General features: G+C 36.4%; 1 protein-coding gene across 8 annotated transcripts in view; it reads right to left on the bottom strand.

The window, feature by feature from the left end:
* RALGAPA1 (Ral GTPase activating protein catalytic subunit alpha 1) overlaps window positions 1–15,741 on the bottom strand; it is a 241,377-nt gene that overhangs the window by 40,229 nt on the left and 185,407 nt on the right. For all 8 annotated transcript variants that reach the window (XM_087422563.1, XM_087422573.1, XM_014792116.2 and 5 more), the window contains one exon: window positions 5,981–6,136. In XM_087422563.1, coding sequence (XP_087278689.1) covers window positions 5,981–6,136 — 156 coding nt within the window. The remainder of the gene's footprint in view (window positions 1–5,980; window positions 6,137–15,741) is intronic.

Raw genomic sequence — 15,741 nt, 5'->3', positions numbered from 1 at the left:
AATTTTCTTCAATAAAATAGGTATAATTATTTTAACAAGTAAAATAATATACATGCTTGCATTATAACATTTTTAAAAATTATAAACATACGCTCACATTTAAAAAAGTTATAATACTTCTGGCATCTCAATATTAAACAATTAGAATATTATGCCATGAAATTGCCTGTGTTTTTTCTCCTTGTTAAATAATTGGAAAAAAATACTAGAACTTTCCCACTTGGTAAATTATCTAATAATTTTAGTTTGGAATTAATCAGCTTAAAGGAAAAATTAAATCAACACATTTTTTAGGGTGTGATGTCAGCAAAATGGTGGACGAGGGAAGTTCCACGCTCTTGTTCCTCCACAGAAACACTGAAAAAACATAATCTTATATGAAGAAAACATGACTCCACAAAAAAACTGTTAGAGCCAATACATGAATTCAGCAAAGTTCCACGACACAAAAGTAACACATGAAAATCACTTGTATTTCTTTATACTAACAATGAACAATTCAAAAGGAAATTATAAAAACAATTTCATCAGAAAGAATAAAATACTTAGGGATAAATTTAACCAAGAAGGAGAAAGACTTGTAGGCTGAAAACTACAAAACATTGCTAACAGAAATTAAAGACTACACAAGTATATGAAAAGATATCCCATGTTCATGGATTAGAAGGCTTACTATTGTTAAGATGACAATACTACCCAAAGTGATCCAAAGATTCAATGCAAACACTATCAAAATCCCAACAAAGTTTTTTTCAGAAATAGAAAAACCAATCCTAAAACTCATACAGAGTCTCAAGAGAGCTTGAGTAGTAAAAACAATCTTGAAAAAGAAAAAGTTGTAGGACTAACATTAGCTAATTTCAAAACTTACTACAAAGATACAGTAATTAAAGCATTTAATTAAAGCAAAAGGACAGACACTGAGACCAATGGAATAGAATAGAGGGCCCAGAAAAAAACTCTTGCATATATGGCCAATTGATTTTTGACAAGGGTGCCAAGATCATTCAATGAGGGAAAGCTTAGTCTTTTCAACAAATGATGCTGGAAGAACTGGATAGCCACATGCAAAAGAATGAATTTGGACCTTTATCTCATACCATATACAAAAATTAACTAAAAATGGATCAAAAACTTAAATGTAAAAGCTAAAACTATAAAACGCTTAAAAATCCTCATGACACTGGATTTGGCAATGATTTCTTGAACTGACACCAAAAACAGAGCAACAAAGAAAAAAATAGATAAAGTGGATTTCATCAAACTTAAAACTTTAGTGTATCAAAGGATACTTACACAACAACGTTCACTGCAGCATTATTCGCAATAGCCAAAAAGTGGAAATAACAGTGTCCGTCGATAGATGAATGGATAAATGACACATGGTGTATACATATAATGGAATATTATTCAGCCATAAAAAGGAATGAAATTCTGATACATGCTACAGTATGGATTAATCTTGAAAACATTATCCTAAGTGAAAATAATACAGACACAAAAAGACAAATACTGCATGATTCCACTTACATGAGGTACCTAGAAGTGGAATCATACAGTATTCACTTCAAATTCATAAAGACAGAAAATAGATTAGAGGTCACTAGGGGCTTGTTAATAGGTACAGAGTTTCTGTTTGAAAGGATAAAGTTCTGGGTCTTCCAGTTTCCAGTCTGGCATGTAAGGAGCTTAGAAGTCACCACTCTGTCCTAACAATAAATAAGAACCTAAACAAACTGAAAAATAACTACTCTTCCTACGTCCGATAAATGAAGTTACAGTGTAAACCGCTGCCACCAAAATTAGGCAGACAGGCAGAATAATAATGTAACAGAGCAGAAACCTCTGTAGGAACCAGTGCCAGGGTAGGAAAACCTGCCCTGTATTGACAAACTGCTAGAGCCTCAGTGTGGACAACTCTGAGAGACTGAAGAAGCATCAGAACCAGAGTCATATCTGGCAGGGATGCTGGAATTACAACTATGATTAATATGCTAAGAGCTCTAATGGGAAAAGTAGACAACATGCAAGATCAGATGGATAATGTAAGCAGAGAAATGGAAATTCTCAAAAAGAATCAAAAATAAATGCTAGAGATAGAAAACAATGTAACTGAAATGAAGAATACTCTTGATGAGCTCATTAATGAACTGAACATGATCAAGAAAGACTCTCTGGGCTTAAAAATATAACAACAGAAACTTCTAAAACTGAAAAGCAAAGAGAAAAAAAACCAGAATAGCATATCCAAGAACTGTAGGACAACTACAAAAAGTGTAACATACATATAAGACGGAGAAAAAAGACAGTAAGGTACAGAAGCTATATCTGAAGCAATAATGACTGAGAATTGCTCCAAATTAATGTCATACACCAAACCACAGATACAGGAAGCTCAGAGAACACTAACCAGGATAAATGCCCAAAAAACTACACCTAGGCATATCATGTTCAAACTTTAGAAAATCACAGAAAAAGAAAAGTCTTGAGAGAAGGCAGAGAAAAAAACATTTAATCTATAGAGAAGCAAAGATAAAAATTATATCTGACTTCTCCTCAGAAACCATGCAAGCAAGAAGAGAGTGGAGTGAGATATTTAAAGTGCTGGGAGAAAAAACTACCAACCTAGAATTCTGTACCCTGCAAAATTATCCTTCAAAAGTAAAGGAGAATAAAGACTATCTCAGACAAACAAAAATTCAGGGCATTTGTTGCCAAGAGAGCTGCCTTACAAAAAATGTTCAAAGAAGTTCTTCAGAGAAAAGTAAAATGATATAGGTTAGAAATTCAGATCTACATAAAGAAAAGAAGAGCATCAGAGAATCAGTAATTGCAACAATATATTTGATTGTTAAGAAAATAATAATAGTAAAAATTACTTAATTATGTATGCTTATGTATAAGTGAAATGAGCGACAGCAATGATATGAGGGATAGGAGGGAAGAATTAGGCATATTGTGTTATTATAAGGTACTTGCACTATCCATGAAGCAAAACAGTGTTATTTGCAAGTAGACTTGGGTTAGTTGTAAATGTATAGTACAAACTCTAGGGCGATGACTAAAAAAAGTTAAAAAAGAAAAGTCTAATTGATACACTAAGAAAGGATAGAAAACAAAATCATATAAAATGCTCAATTATAACCACAAAAGGCAGAAAAAGTGTGAAATACAAAAATAGAACAAAGAACAAGGGTAAAAAATAGAAAATAGTAATAAATATGGTAGATATTAATCCTACTGTATCAAAGACCACTTTAAATGTCAATGGTCTAAACATCACAATAAAAGACAAAGATTATCAGAATGGATCAAAAAAACAAGACCCAACTATATGCTGTCTACAAGAAACTCACTTTAAATACAAAGACATATACAGATTAAAAGTAAAGGGATGGAGAAAGATATACCATGCTAACACCAATAAAAAGACAGTGGGAATAGCTATATTAATTTTAAATAGAGAAGACTTCAGAGCAAGGAAAGTGTCAAGGATAAAGAAGGGCACTACCTGAAGATAAAGGAGTCAGTATCCAAGACCACATAACCAATTCTTAATAAATATGCACCTAACAACAGAGTGTCAAAATACATAAGGCAAAAACTGATAGAACTATAAGGAAAAATAGAAGAATCCACTATTATGGTAGGAGACTTCAATACCTCTCTATCAGAAATGGAGACATCCAGCAGGCAGAAAATTGGTACGGATACAGTTAAACTCAAAAGCTCCATCAATCAACTGGATATAGCTGACATTCAAAGACTACTTCAATAGCAGATTACACATTTTTCCCAGACTCACATGGAACAGTCACCAGAAAGGCTACATTTGGGCCATAAAATACACTTTAACAAACATAAAAGAATAGAAATTATACAACGTCTGCTTTCAGACCACAATGGAATTAAACTAGAAATCAATAACAGAAAGATTGCTGGAAAACCTCAAAATACTTGGCGATTAAACAGCACACTTCTAAATAACATACAGGTCAGAGAATTCTCAAAAGAAAATAAAAAATATTTTGAACTAAATGAAAATGAAAAAGTTCTAGAAATGGATACTTGTGATGGTTGTACAACACTGTAAATGTACTTTATGCCAATTAACTGTATATTTGAAAATTGTTAAAATAGTAAAGATTATGTTATTTTACCACAATAAAAAAAAACAGTTTCCACACTTATAAATGAACAAAACTATTAATGTTCAAAGTTTAATCCCTCAAAATTCTCTAATAAATCCAGTACTTAAAAATTGCACCATTTAAGGGTATAATTTTAATTACAACTCAACTATTTAATAATTCTTAAATAGTGTTATCATTTCCCAAATTAATTTTGTTATGATAATGGATTGTTAAACATCCATTTCAGATTCTTCTTAAATAATTAAGGACAAACTCTTGTGATTGTTTTGAAGGAGATAAGAAATCTTACTTATTTGACATTTCTACAAAGGCTGCAGGAATAAAATTTCAAGTACTATATAATTATAAGATTTACTATAGTGAAGTAAAAATATCCTGACAATTTTCTTTTTTTAAAAAAAGCATTTTAACAAAAAATGATGTACTTTGTTCTGCGCTTATGTTTGCAAATTAAGATAATATTAATTTTATACTCTGCTCTAGGATTTAAAAGTTGTATCCATGGAGCCATGAAAATGAAAAATGTGAGTCACTGCCAAGTTCTTAAGGATTAAAATTATTTATCTTTTTGCACTATACTCATAATTGTCTCTATTTTGAGTATGGCTTATTTCCATACAGATTTAAAATGAGTTGATGGAAGAAAGTGCTTAATTGAAGTTTTTTACTCCAATCCAACTCTTCACTGTCTTCTTGTCAGTATTCATGGCTCATTTTGTACTTCTAAATACTACACGCCAAGCAATTCTTTAGCAAACCTGTTACTGAATGTACTTTCCTACATTTATCAATTACTCCCACGTTTACTCCTCATTCCAATCTAATTAGCATTCATGTATTAGTTTTACTAACCATACTCATTTAATAGGCAGTTTCCAACAGTATTCTAAAATGTAAACAAAAGACATCAAGGGTGTTAAATCAATCTTATAAAATACTTGAGAGGAGTTTTGAAGTTCCTTTTCAAAAGAATGACAATAACACTGTTTTCACAGCTTGTTAATGAAGTGTGAAGAGCTCTGATATCGGGCATCAGCCTATCAAGTAAAATGACCTATGATATTAAGTTGGTTACATTCAGCAGTAGTTTTGAGTAAACTGAGGAGGAAGAAGAGGAGGAGAAAGAGAAAGAGAAGGAGGAGAAGGTAAAGAAAAGAAACAACGGACAAGGTTTTACTCTTAAAAATGTTTCTCCCTAATAAAACCAAACACGGATTGAATACATACAACTGTACTCTGAGGTATCTCTGCGGGTCACTCGAATAAGTTTTGAATGCAGGTGCCAGGAGAGCAAATTGGTGGTGCAGGTTTTAAAAGATCAAGAACGGTCATCAAAACTGTTCCATTATATCTCTCATAAATTCTAAGGGAGTAAACTTTATTTTAATTAACGATATCTCATTTTATCTGCTATATTAGTTTGTGAAAATTTACAATAAAGCATGCTATATTTTAAGTGCTTTATAATAATTTACAGTTTATTTTTTTCCTCTCCCTCAATCAATATAAACATTATATCTATCCATGTGTGAAGGGGCTTGAAATATAATTTCACCAGTTTGAACATATGAAGAAGTTTTTCAATTTGTCATATCCCCATTTTCTTGCAGACAAATCCTTTGTTAAGACTATAACCTTCAATCATATCAGTAAGGAAAACAGTTTGCTGTACAACAATCCTGTTTCTGAAGACAGTATTGGGTGAAGCGTGGAGTACTCAGAAATAGTGCTTGATCAATTACATTACTTCCTTACATATTTTATGTATTAATTTTCTTCATTACTAGGATTTCAAAATTGGGAGAACTTTTTTTCTCAGCACTTACTTTTTTCGTCAAAGAGTCATCAGAATCAGAAGGCATTCTTGTTGATACATGAAATATTACTTCTACTGTAGAGGTAGCAAAATACGGTGTGGTCAATCCAGTGCTTTTGTTTTTTTGTAGTCCTCCCATGAAACCGCAATGGTTTGTAAGATTTACCTAGAAGCAATGAAGAGACACATAATCTTAATCAACTAAACAAAACTCAAAAATTCACTACTGAAAAAGATTCCAATTTCTCACTTTGCAAAACATGGACAACAAAGTCTTTTGCAGGTTATCAACCAATGCTCAATCCAGAACTATTAGTTAGAGCTGCTCTGTTCACACTGGTATTTTTTTTATTAAGTATTTGAGGATTTCTAATTAGTAGGAGTTAATTAGGAAAGAAATCAACTGCTGTGTACTATACATCTTTTGTTAGGCTACTAGGTGTTAATGGTAAATTATAAAGGCTATGGGGAGACACCAAGGCCAGAGAGCAAAAATCAAGTGGGAAAAATCAGGACTGGAAATGATCTGGGGAAGAGTTAAAACAGTAATGTCACTTTGACAAAATTATTAATTAGGTGTGTCATATTTACACATCACAACTGGCTTCCTAATTATTGGCACCTATCATAGCCCAGAACAAAAATATAAAAATGCAGAACTTAACTACACTTCAAATACATTAAAAAAGTACAAACTAATCTGTGCAAAGATATTTAAAAATCTTTTCTCCTGATTATAAATATTATACATGCTAATATCAGCATCATTGCCTTGGATGATATTCTCCGGACTTGTGCAATGCACAGAAGCCAGCAACTTGTGTTCATTGTAGAAAATTAAAGACATATTGGAAAGAAAAGAAGAAACAAAATTTAAATATTGCTTGTATCGCTCTACTCAGAGAAACTACTTATGCATATGCTTTTAAATAATAAAATCTGAATATCTGAAAAAGTGGAGAATTATAGAAACAAATCTCTGCACCATGTGAGCTGAACATGTCTCAACTATCAATATCAGTTACTAAAGGATAAACATACGAGTAACAAATTAGTTTTTATGCCATTACCACGAGATTGCCTCAATCACTTATAATATTTTTAAATTTACTTTTTTGACTCAGTAATACATTCACATATGTAAAAATTCAAAATTCTTCCTTCCATATCTCTCGTCTCCAGCTACTCAGTTCCCCTCCCAGAAAGCAATTTCTCAAGTATCCATCCAAAACTATTCTCTGTATATCCAAGTAAATTTTTATATATATGTGTGTATACACACACAGTGTGCATATACAATGTTCCCCAGTTGGCTTTTTTGCACTTGAAACATCCTGAAAAATACTCCTTGTTTGTAAGTAAAGAGCTTCCTCATTTTTTTGTTTTCATGGATTCAAAGAAGTCCATTTTCTTGATAAACAATAACTTAACTAGTCCTCTACTTGAAGGATATTTAGGCTGTTTCCAATCTTTTGCTATTACAGTCAATGGTGCAGGGAATAACACTGAACACATCATATTGCATTTGTGAAAGTAGAGCTGTAGGACAAATAGTCAAAAGTGGAACTCGAAGTCAAAGGGCACGTGCACTTCTCATTTTGAAACCCACTACCAAAGTGCTCTCCACAGATGGCGCCAAGAGTGTATGCAGTACCTGTTTCCCTCACATCTGCTCAAATCTATTGTCAAACTTTATGACCTTTGCTAATCTGATAGGGAAAAAATGGTATCTTAGTGCAGCTTTTTGTTGTTTTGTTTTGGTGAGAAAGTTATTTATTTTTAAGTCAATTCTCTGATTATGTAAAGGAGAAAGTCTCAGTTTAGTGTTCCTTTGCTGTAAACACTTCTATAACACTTGCTGATCTCTATTTTTTTAATTAAACTTTTAATCTAGAGATAATGGTAGATTCACATGAAGTTTTAAGAAATAATAAAAAGAGATCCCATGTTTCCTTTACCCAGATTCCCCCAATGCAAAACCTATTACAAATGTTAAGAATAAAAATATTACAAAATATATTACAACCAGGATACTGACACTGATATGGGTAAGAGACAGACATTTTCATTACCACAAGGATGTTGCCCTGTTACATGAGCCATACTCACTTCCCTCCTATTCTATCCTCTCCTTAACCCCTGGCAATAAACTAATCTGTTCTTTACTACCAAAACTGTCATTTCAAAAATCTTATATAAATGGAATTATACAGTATGTAACCTTTCCAAGTGTTTGGACATTTTCCTGTTATCTTTCTGTTAATGATTTCAAGTTTGATCCCACTATAGTTGGAAAACATACTGTATCACTTAAAGTCTTTAAATTTGCTGACATTTGTTTTATGGCCCAATCTATAGTTATCTTGGGACATGTTCCACGGGCACTTGAAAAGAATGTTCTGATGTTGTTGGGTGGAGCATTCTATAAATGTCAATTATCTGATCCTGGTGGTTGACGGTGTTGCTGAGTTCTACATACTTGCTGATTTTCTGTCTAGTTCTTCTCTCAGTTGTTGAGAGAGGGGTGAAGTCTCCATCTATAATTGTGGATTTGTCTATTTCTCCTTTCAGTTCTATCAGCCTTGCTTCACATATTTTGCAGTTCTGTTGTTTGCTGCACACAAATTTAGGATTGCTGTTTTCTTGGTGGAGTGACTCTTTTATCGTTACATAATGTCCCCTGTTTCTGGTAATTCTCTTTGCTCTAAAGTCTACCTTATCTAATATTACTGTAGCCACTCCGGCTTTCCTTTGATTAATGTTTGCACAATATAACTTTCTCCATCCTATTACTTTCTACCAGCCTAAATTGTTATATTTGAAGTGAGTTTCTTTTATAGCATATAGGTGGGTCATGTTTTTTAATCCACTCCGCCAACTTTTAATTGGTATATTTATTTATTTATTAAAATTTGTTTATTGCAGTAACATTGGTTTATAACATTGTAAAAATTTCAGGTGTACATCATTATACTTCTATTTCTGCATAGATTACATCATGTTCACCACCAAAATACTAATTACAACCCATCACCACACACATGTACCGAATTATCCCTTTTACCCTCCTCCCTACCCCCCCCCTTCCACTCTGGTAACCACCAATCCAATCTCTGTCCCTATGTGTTCGTTTATTGTTGTTATTATCTACTACTTAATGAAGGAAATCATACGGTATTTGACCTTCTCCCTCTGACTTATTTCACTTTGCATTATACCCTCAATGTTCATCCATGTTGTCACAAATGGCTGGATTTCATTGTTTCTTATGGCTGAGTAGTATTCCATTGTGTATATATACCACAGCTTCTTTATCCATTCGTCCCTTGATGGGCACTTAGGTTGCTTCCAAGTCTTGGCTATCGTGACTACCGCTGCAATGAACACAGGGGTGCATGTACCTTTACAAATCGGTGTTTTCAAGTTCTTTGGATAAATACCCAGCAGTGGAATAGCTGGATGATATGGTAGTTCTATCCTTGATTTTTTGAGGACTCTCCATACTGTTTTCCATAGTGGCTGCACCAGTTTGCACTCCCACCAGCAGTGTATGAGAGTTCCCTTCTCTTCACATCCTCTCCAACACATGTTGTTTCCTGTCTTGTTAATTATAGCCATTCTGACGGGCGTGAGGTGATATCTCATTTTAGTTTTGATTTGCATTTCCCTGATAGTTAGTGATTTTGAACATCTTTTCATGTGCCTGTTGGCCATCTGTATATCTTCTTTGGAGAAATGTCTGTTCAGGTCTTTTGCCCATTTTTTAATTGGGTTGGTAGTTTTTTTGTTGTTGAGATGCATGAGTTCTTTATATATTTTGGAGATTAAGCCCTTATCAGATGTATGGTTTGCAAATATCTTCTCCCAATTGTTAGGTTGTCTTTTCGTTTTGTTGATGGTTTCCTTTGCTGTGCAGAAGCTTTTTAGTTTGATGTAGTCCCATTTGTTTATTTTTTCTATTGTTTCTCTTGCCCGGTCAGACGTGGTGTTTGAAAAGATGTTGCTAAGACCGATGTCGAAGAGCGTACTGCCTATGTTTTCTTCTAGAAGTTTCACAGTTTCAGGTCTTACATTCAAGTCTTTAATCCATTTGGAGTTAATTTTTGTGCATGGTGTAAGGTAAGGGTCTACTTTCATTTTTTTTGCATGCGGCTATCCAGTTTTCCCAACACCATTTGTTGAACAGCTTTCTTTTCCCCATTGTACGTTCTTGGCTCCTTTAACAAAGATTAGCTGTCCATAGATGTGTGGGTTTATTTTTGGGCTTTCGATTCTATTCCATTGATCTGTGTGTCTGTTTTTGTGCCAGTACCATGCTGTTTTGGTTACTATAGCTTTGTAGTATATTTTGAAATCAGGGAGTGTGATACCTCCAGCTTTGTTCTTTTTTCTCAGGATTCCTTTAGCTATTCGGGGTCTTTTGTTGTTCCATATAAATTTTAGGATTCTTTGTTCTATTTCTGTGAAAAATGTTGTTGGAACTTTGATAGGGATTGCACTGAATCTATAGATGGCTTTAGGAAGTATGGACATCTTAACTATGTTAATTCTTCCAATCCAAGAGCACGGACTATCTTTCCATGTCTTTGTGTCTTCTTCAATTTCTTTCAGAAATGTTTTATAGTTTTCAGTGTACAGATCTTTCACCTCTTTGGTTAAGTTTATTCCTAGGTATTTTATTCTTTTTGTTGCAATTGTAAATGGATGGTATTCTTAATTATTCTTTCTGCTACTTCGTTGTTAGTGTACAGAAATGTAACTGATTTTTGTATGTTGATTTTGTATCCTGCAACTTTACCATATTCGTTTATTACTTCTAAAAGTTTTCTGGTGGATTCTTTAGGGTTTTCTATACATAAAATCATGTCATCTGCAAATAGTGACAGTTTCACTTCTTCCTTTCCAATTTGGATCCCTTTTATTTCTTTCTCTTGCCTGATTGCTCTGGCTAGGACTTCCAGTACTATGTTAAATAGGAGTGGTGACAGTGGGCATCCTTGTCTGGTTCCTGTTCTTAGAGGGATGGCTTTCAGTTTTTCACCATTGAGGATGATATTAGCTGTGGGTTTCTCATATATGGTCTTTATTATGTTGAGGTACTTTCCTTCTATACCCATTTTATTCAGAGTTTTTATCATAAATGGATGCTGTATCTTGTCAAATGCTTTCTCTGCATCTATTGAGATGATCATGTGATTTTTATTCTTCATTTTATTAATGTGGTGTACTACGTTGATTGATTTGCGAATGTTAAACCATCCCTGCATCCCTGGAATAAATCCCACTTGATCATGGTGTATAATCTTTTTAACGTATTGTTGTATGCGATTTGCTAGTATTTTGTTGAGGATTTTTGCATCGATGTTCATCAGTCATATTGGCCTGTAATTTTCTTTTTTGTGTTGTCTTTGTCTAGTTTTGGTATCAGGGTAATGTCAGCTTCATAGAATGAGTTAGGGAGCTTCCCCCCCTCTTTAATTTTTTGGAAGAGTTTGAGAAGGATAGGTATTAAGTCATCTTTGAATGTTTGGTAGAGTTCACCAGGGAAGCCGTCTGGTCCTGGACTTTTATTTTTCGGGAGGTTTGTGATTACTGTTTCGATCTCCTTACTGGTGATTGGTCTATTCAAATTCTCTACTTCTTCTTGATCCAGTTTTGGAAGGTTGTATGATTCTAAGAATTTATCCATTTCTTCCAGATTGTTGAATTGGTTGGCATATTGCTTTTCATAGTATTCTCTTATAATCTTTTGTATTTCTGAGGTGTCTGTTGTAACCTCTCCTCTTTCATTTCTGATTTTACTTATTTGTGCCTTCTCTCTTTTTTTCTTGGTGAATCTAGCTAAAGGTTTGTCAATTTTGTTGATCTTTTCAAAGAACCAGCTCTTGGTTTTATTAATTATTTCCATTGGAGCATCCTTAACACTCTTAGTTTGAACTCTCTGTCAGGTAGGTTGCTCATTTCTGTTTCACTTAGTTCCTTTTCTGGGGTTTTGTCCTGTTCCCTTACTTGGAATGTATTCTTTTGCCTCCCCATTTTGCCTCCTTCCCTGTGCTTGTGTCCACGTCTTAGGTAGGTCAGCTAGGTCTCCTGCTCTTGGATAGGTGACCTTATGTAAGTGATGCCTTAGGAGGCTTCCAGTGTGCTTCCCTCAGTTCTCAATGTTCCAGGGGTGACACCTATGTGGGCTACGTGTGTCCTTCTGTTGTGGCCTGTTTGCTCTCCCTGTAGGCGCCCAGGGAAGCTGAGTTATGCTCCTGGCCAGCTGTTGCAATGCTCAGCTGCTTGTAGTTGTTGTGGGCCCTTCAGTCTCTTTATCAGGTGTGGGGAGCCCCAGCACAGTTGGCTGCAAGTTCTACACAGTTGGCTGCAAGTTCTAATACCACATTTGTGTTGCAGTATTTCTTTTAAGTGAGTAGGCCCCCAGCGTGGCAGGTTGTTAGGCTCAGGGCCTTACAATTGCTGTAAGCCTCTAGCCTATTAGGTCTCTTGTCAGCTCTCTGAGGATTGCAGCTGGGTGGCGCTGGCCTCAGGCACAGGAGCACCCAATTGTTTCAGGCTTTGGAAAGTGGGGCAAACCCCCTATGTGGGTCTTTGAGAAGCAGAAGTCTTCTGCAGCTGACAAGCCCTGCCGCCCACAGGTCCACACACACAGTCAACACAGTCCTGCCCCGTGTGAGTGCCCCGACCTCCCCAAGCGGACCCAGTCTCTCCACGGCGGGAGCCCCACATACTCTGCCACTGCCCCACACTCTCCGCCTGCTCCTTGTGCACACCCTGCCCCGCTAAAGTCGGCTCAGTTGCCAGGCTGCAGAGAATCCAGTCACCAATCTATGCAGGCCCACAAGTTGCCTGAGGGCTTGTTGTTGGGTGGGGCCAGTCTCTAGGGTGGGCTGCCTGCCCTGGCTGAGCTGGATTAAATCGGTGCTCTAGCGGGTGGGGCAGACCCTGGGCTAGCAGGCCTCAGGGAGAACTCCAATGGTGTCTGTGTCAGCACGCCCACACCAGGCCACAACAATGGCCGTCACCAATGTCCCAGTCCCTGGAGATGTCTCACCCCTCACGGAGATGCACTCAGGGCCTATTAGGTTAGTCTCTTTTCACCACAGCACTGTGCACCTTTCTTTCTGGTGATTTTAGGATGCTTTCTGAAATGGGTGAGTTTGTGCGCGGGCCCTTTAAGAGCCGGTTTTAGTTTCTTTGTGAACCGGGTTTTCTGGGGGTACTCCCTAATGTTTTAGTAGCAGGCAAAGTCAGATATTATGCCACTGGTCTCGATTGTGCTGGGTCCACAAAATGCCCACGGCAGGGGCGCTCTCCGGCTCAGGGCCCCGTGCCTCCCGGGAGGGCTGCGTACCTATGAGCTGCTCCCGGGCGGCCGTGAAGCTGGCGGCTTGTGAAGGCGGTGTTTTTCCTTTCCAGAAGGGTGTCTCTGCCTCTTCTACCTCAGTTAGGATTGTCTGTTGCTGCAGGAGTTCCTCTTATCCAGTTTTCAGTTCTGTCTCAGGGGTAATTTTTCCACGAGTAGTTGTAAATTGGCTGTGTCCACGGGAGGAGGTGAGTTCTGAGTCTGCTTATGCCGCCATCTTGATCTCTAGAAGCTAATTGGTATATTTAGACCATTTATATTTCATGTGATGATTGATATGTTAGGGTTTAAGTCTGTTGTTTTATTTTTTGTTTTCTGTTTATTTTCTCTGTTTTATTTTTCTTGCCTCCTTTGGGTTACTTGAACATTTCCTAGAATTCCATTCTTATTTATCTATCATTTTTTGAGAGTATCATTTGGTAAACGGTTTTGAGTGGTTGCTCTTGGCATTATACTATATGCATATAACTTATCACAGTCTAGTGATGTTGTCATTTTACCAGTTTGAGTGAAATACAGAAACTCTACCTCACTTTATGTCCCTTTATCCTCCCGTTTGTAGTATAATTGCCATGAATATTTTCATTTAGAAACATATCAAATAGTGAAATAATTTTTGCATCAACCATCAAACAAACATAATGAAGAAAACTCAAGAGGAGAAGTAAAGCCTAGTGTATTCACCCATATTTTTTCTTGCCATGCTCTCTCTTCCTGATGTTGCAAGGTTCCTTCTATCTTTTCCTTTCTGTTAATAGAACAACTTCTAGTGGTTCTTTTAGGGTAGATCTGCTGGTAACAAGTTCTCTAAGTTTTCCTTCATCTGAGAATGTTTCACTTCATTCCTTCGTTAGCTATAGGATTCTAGGTTGACAGTTCTTTTTCTTTCAGCTTTTGGAAAATATTATGTCACTTCCTCTCACCAACATAGTTTTTGATGAGAAATTCACTACCATTCTAATTGTTTTCCCCTTATAGGGAAGGTAATTTTTCTCTGGATGCTTTTGAGATTTTTTTTTGTCTTTAGTTTCCAGGAGTTTAATTATAATGTGTCTTAGTATGAATTTCTTTTGACTTATCCTATTTGGGTTTCACCCAGCTTCTTCCATCTATAGTTTTATTAGCTTTATTTCTCTTGTCAAACTCAAGAAGTTTTCAACATTATTTTTTCAAGTAATTTTCAGACCCAACCTCTTTCTCCTCTCCTTCTGGGATTCAGACAACAGAAATCTTAGATATTTTGTCATAGTCCCACAGGTCCCTGATGCTCTGTTCATTGTCTTTAAGTCTATTTTCTCTCTGCTGTTCAGATTAATTTTTACTGTTCTATCTTCTAGTTTACTGATTCATTCTTCCCTATCCCCATCTCTACCTGACTCTGTTGCTGGGCCCATCTACTGAGCTTTTTATTTCACAGTTCTTATATTTTCAGTTCTAAAATTTCCATTAAGTTCTTCTTTGTATCTTCCATTTCTTTGTTGAGACTTTCTATTTTTCATTTGTTTTAACTATGCTTCTAATTGTTGTTGAAGCATTTCTATTACTGTCACTTTAAAATCTCTGTCAACTTGGTGTTGGTATCTATTACTTTCTTTTCATTCAGTTTGATTCCTTCCTGGTTCTTGGTATGATTTTTGATTGAAGCCTGGACATTTTCATATTATGTTATGAGACTAAGAATCTTATTTAAACTTTCTGTTTCAGCTGGCTGTTTTGTGACACAGCTCCATTTGAGAAGTGGGGGCAGTACTGTCTCATTACGGCCAGGTAGAGGTACAAGTATAGGTTCCCCACTTAACCTCCACTGACATCCAGGGAGGGGAGATCCTCATTACTGGCTAGATTGAGGTAGGAGTTCTGGCTTCCTAGGCAGTGTCCACTTAACAGTGGTGGGGGTGATCTCACTACTGCTGGGTGATGGTGAAAGGCCTAGTTCTCCCCTAGGCCTCTTCTGACCTACCCCAGTGGACAGGGGGAGGGGCACCTCATTACTGCTGAGGAGATGGAATTCCAGGTTCCTCATGTCGTCTCCACTGGCACTGTGGTGTGGGTGTGGATGGGGGACTAGACACCAGCTGGCAGAGATAAGTCTTGGCTTCCTACTTGGCCTTCTCTGACACAACATGATATTACTCCAGTGTGGTGTTGGGGATGTTTCACTACAGTCTCCTGAGGCTCTCTAATCGACCTTTGTTGTCAGGGGTGGGAATGGGGGTCACAGAATCTTCTGTGGTATTTGGCTGGAGTAGCGCAGCTATTGTCTAAATGTTTTCTGTCTTTCTAGGTTGCTCCTTTCTGGGTCCTTTGGCTAGAAAGAGTGGGTTTTGTTTTTTTTTTCAGTTTGCACTCATTGATGTTTCTAGGTGGCTGGCTTCTTCAGCTTCAAGTCTGAGATACATAAG

This window comes from Ceratotherium simum, chromosome 3 (assembly GCF_057802395.1).
Source record: "Ceratotherium simum simum isolate JZ-2026a chromosome 3, ASM5780239v1, whole genome shotgun sequence".
NCBI lineage: Eukaryota > Metazoa > Chordata > Mammalia > Perissodactyla > Rhinocerotidae > Ceratotherium > Ceratotherium simum.
The sequence above is the reverse complement of the archived record's forward strand: the minus strand, read 5'-3'. Positions and strand labels throughout refer to the sequence as shown.